The 4,787-nt window shown below is 32.6% G+C and overlaps 1 protein-coding gene across 1 annotated transcript; it reads right to left on the minus strand.

The window, feature by feature from the left end:
• Window positions 1–1,339: 1,339 nt before the first annotated feature.
• LOC109244504 lies at window positions 1,340–2,213 on the minus strand. Its single transcript, XM_019411609.1, has one exon. The coding sequence runs from the start codon at window positions 2,057–2,059 to the stop codon at window positions 1,577–1,579; it is 483 nt and encodes a 160-aa protein (XP_019267154.1). The 5' UTR covers window positions 2,060–2,213; the 3' UTR covers window positions 1,340–1,576.
• Window positions 2,214–4,787: the final 2,574 nt, after the last annotated feature.

Raw genomic sequence — 4,787 nt, forward strand, 5'->3', positions numbered from 1 at the left:
TTCTCCGCCCGCTGCCTTCAAATCTTATGTGAGTTGGATGCTCTTCTCGCGTTTCTTTGGCTTCGATCCGAAAAAGGAACTAGGTGTTTTCACTAGGAAATCCCCACAGACGGCGCCAAATTGTTTGACTCAAAAGATATTAACTCTTTTTGAGCAAATCAATCAAAATGATGAAGGGGTAAATCATAGTCAATCATAATTCATATCGGACCAAAAGATAAAGAAATGGCAAATAAGTATGGAACAAATGAAGCATCAAAATGTCTTATTTATGATAGAGTTTTGCCTTACCCCTCCTTGGAGGGGAAAAGAATTACAATCGATGTGTTCTTCTCTCAAGATGGAGTTTCCCCTTCTTAGAATAGAGCTCTGCTTTCTCCTCTTTGACCTATTGGAATGTTGGAGAAGAAGGAGCAACCGGCGACCTCCTTCTTGGTTCTTTTCACCACATATTTATAGTCGAAAGAATTTTTCTTCCCTTTGCCACAGCTTGTCACGACTGAATTATGGGGGCTTCCTCGCTGGGGGGAGGACTTACCCTCGTCACTTATGTCGAATGTTGTAATGATGGAGTCAAAATGACTTCGTTGACTTTTTTCGTACGATGGCAAGGATGTGGTCGTGATCGTCCCGATCGGGGTGGTCAGATTTTGACCAATATAGTATTTTCTTTCTTTGAACTCATATACTATTGCAATAATTCATCTCATTCATTAAGATTACAGTTTTTTTTCTCCTTTTATTTTAGGACAGAGACATAATTGTTGTTATCTTTCTATCAGCTAGTTTAGAGGGAATAGAAAAGAACTAAAAGGGACAATGGTGAGTTCATGATCCCTGTGATTCAAAATTTCAAATTCTAATTTTTTTTTTAATCACTGAGAGCCGAGAGTTTATTGGAAACATCATTCTACTTCACAATTAGATAGGCTGTTATTGTTATTGTTATCTTTGATCATTGAGCTGTCCCTTCGAAACTTTTAGATAAGCTTAAACACGGTTCAAAACACTCACATTAGTAATTTTTAAGCTAATTATGGAGTATCTGTTTATGGCATAATCCTGGTAATATCTGTGATGGTCTAGAATCCATCTTCACTGGTAACATGTTTTTCTCTTGTTTTTGTCATTTTGGATTTAACACAATTACTTAGCTTTAAATTTTTACTTTATAAATTCATTTTAACTTGTTACAGCAAACTATCTACTTTTCTTCTTAGGCAACTATTTCTACTTATGAGTGACGCTTACCTATAGTTATAACTTATATTTAAGGAGATAACCCACACTAAATATGGGCTGATAGTCTGAAAATATATTGAAGTTGTAGCGAATCAAATTGATAAAACTAATACTATAAGATTTCACTCCATAGAGCTTATCAAACTCATAGAGAGGTAAAATTGTGATACAACCCCTACATTGGCTGTCAAGTAGAATTTAATATCTAAAAAGAAAAAGTAAATCGAATTTTGAACCACCCACTAATCAGAGAGCAGTATTTGAATATTAATCTCAACTAATTTCCACTATTCACAGAAAAAAAAATGAACAGTTTTCCCAAAAATTAAGTGTACTACTCGGGTATTGCACTTAACCTCGCCGTGAACTTCCCTCTCCTCCCACTACCACCAGTACTCCTCGCTCTTCTCAATTCCGCCGCCGCAGAATCATTATTATTTACTCCTTTACCCTTATTCTCTACTAAGAAATCTGAACCTTTACGGCGAACCCCGTATTTTTCACCGCCACAATTGTTCAAAGCAGAACTAGCCTTAACGGCTAATGCAGCCATTTCCTCAGCCTTAAGCCTCCGTTTCAGATTGCTCAAAGGCAAAGCAAAATAAAGTTGACCCGGTTGAAGCTCTTCGTCAGCACTAATTGCAGAAACCACATCTCCAAACTCCATTTCGTCCGAATTACATATGAATATTGTTGGATCTCTTTGTAATAAGTATGAAGCTTTTACTGGATACGGAAACTCTTGTAATCTTCCGTCTTGTAATATCAATTTTGCTGTGGCAATAGATGTAGATTCACACGAACTGCAAATACCCATTTTTTGCTAAATTAAGGACTAGATTCGATCCGATTCAAACTCAGTGAGCAAATGAAGAATAGAGGAAATTAAGAACACTTGTTGGAGAAGACTGAACAAAGAAAAAGGCAAGAAAAAGAGGTATAAATAGGAGTTGATAAATGATACTGTATTGAATAATGAACCAAGAAGCCACGTCAGTATTTTATCATTTGAAAAATTAAAAGGGAGTTGGTTTAAGGGAAAATAATTAAAGAGGTGACTTTTCAATTTGGATTTAGATTTTAGAGTTTGTTATTGCCATAATAGCAGTATAGTGCAGTGCATTGCCAACCTGTAAACTTATGGGTGACAGGTTGTATTTTTGTCCTTCCAACTCTACCCCTATTCTCTCCATGAAATTACAGAACCAGGGACTGGATTTTGAGCTCATTTCGAGCCCGTTTGGCCATCAAATTTTTTTCACTTTTTTTCGAAATTAATGTTTGGCCATAAATTTCCAATTTTAACAAAAAAAGTCGATGTTTGGCCATAAATTTTTAATTTTAACTTAAAGATAAATTTTGGAATATTTTGAGTATTTGAAAAACTATAAAAAGCTGTATTTTCAAAAAATTTATCACATCATTCACAAAAATTCAAAAACAACCCAAATTATATTTCTGTTCAAACACAACTCTAATTTTTAAATACTTTTTTACTTGAATTTATTTTCCACTTTTATTCGAAATTTTATAATTCTTATGTCCGAACGCCCACTTCATTTTCCTAATCATCTGCGACACTTTTATTTGTCTCTGATTATTTCAATTGTACTGATTTTGAATCAATACCTCTAGCTGAAATATTCAAAGTTATAACATTAAGTATAATCAATAATATTATGTTAAAATACAAAAAATACGTATTAGTAAATTTTTTAGATTAATTTGTTTGAGTTTTCATAAGCAAAAAGTCATAGTAGCATTTTAGGGAAATCACCTAGTTATTGAATAGTTCGGTTATCAGGTAGTGTTAGGAGGTTATTTAAGTCGCAGACTACTTATGGACAGATTACAATAAGGTATTTTTATGCAAAGGCAAAATAGTTTCTACACTGATATAAGGTGAGTAATGACATGTAAAGCAGCGTATTGCTGATAGACATATTCGTATTCCATATTTTATCTTGCTAATATACAAATATATTCTCATATATATTTTTTACCTGAATCTACACATTACATAGTTATGGAGATATAACTTTAAAAATATAACTATTTCTTACAAATTAAATATCGCATTAGTTATGCAACCAATGTCATTTTTCCTTATTTGGTTAATCATCGGATGAGCTTAAATTCACATGATTGGAGTGTAATTATTATATTCACACTGATTCAAAGTGGTATATATGCAGTAATCAAACTATTAGCAAGCCCGGATAGAATAGTATTGACTGAAAGATCAAAGCAAACAAAGTATGGTCAAATACACTACGCAGAGGAATCACGAGATGTTAATAAAGGGAGTGGAAACTTTTCGAAGAAAAGGACGGCGAAATTAGAGAGTTGATATTTAAAACGGGACTGTAACTTCTAACCACCACCCATTCTTGAATAACGTATCTGCTTGGGCTTTTGATAAGGGCAAACGTTATCTCTAATAGGGACAAGTAGGTTACAAGTTCGGTCGAATTTAATAATTTTTGTTTAAATTTGTATTCTTTTCGGTTCACTTTAATTATTTTGTTTTATTTCATACATATTAAAAAATTTACCTTTTAGCATTATTTAACAGTAAAATTATTCATATTAACAATTTTTTCATTTGAAATACAACAAATACTCATATGTTCTTTACTCCAAGGCAACTTTGGAGACTCGTATGCTCTTCCCTTCTAAATATCTAAAAAATCAAATATTATGGACCATAAAAAAGGGTCAAAAAATTAATTAAAATGGATCGGAGGAAATTTTTATATTAAATTTTTTATTTCATATATATATATATATATATATATATATATATATATATATTAAATGTTATTATCTAAAATCACTAAAGTTGCAAACCGATAATATTCAAATTTTGAGTCCACCTTTATATGGTAGCAAAAGAAGGTTCTTAGTTCTTACCGAGTTGACTACAAATGGACGAGGAACCTGTGCCTCTGATAGTGATATTTGCAGGCTACTATACAAGATTTCAAAGAGGAAAATGATGACGGTTTTCCCTTTTATTCGACTTTTTTACTTTTTTGGCTAAGCTAATTGGCCACACTACTACTACGTACAATGTACTACCAACGAATTTAATTTTTCTCCCCAGCAATTACCAACACTTTTAAGAGAGACAGCGATAGCTTATCTTGGATAACAATTTGATTGAGATTACGATCGAGTAGAATATCTTATTTGAACTGATTTCATATACGTATTGTCTCAATTTCATTATTTGCGAATGAATGTTAAGCATAAAACTTATCTTGATTGGACCGCAACGACGGCATACATGTGTTCTTATTGTTTAATACCTAGTTAAATAACATATATAGTTTTTATTCTTTTACTTATAATACTTTGGCATGAATTTGACGTATATATTAGATATCCAATCAAGTGTTCTTTTTTTTTTTCATGAATACTGTATTCAACTACATCAAATGATGGAGTTCATTACAAAATGGTCACTCAACCATCCCAAATTATCTTCTAACGTTACTTTGCTTTCGTTTGTAACAACAAAGCCATTGAACTATGCCGGCACT

The sequence above is a fragment of the Nicotiana attenuata genome, unplaced genomic scaffold (genome assembly GCF_001879085.1).
Source record: "Nicotiana attenuata strain UT unplaced genomic scaffold, NIATTr2, whole genome shotgun sequence".
Classification (NCBI taxonomy): Eukaryota; Viridiplantae; Streptophyta; class Magnoliopsida; order Solanales; family Solanaceae; genus Nicotiana; species Nicotiana attenuata.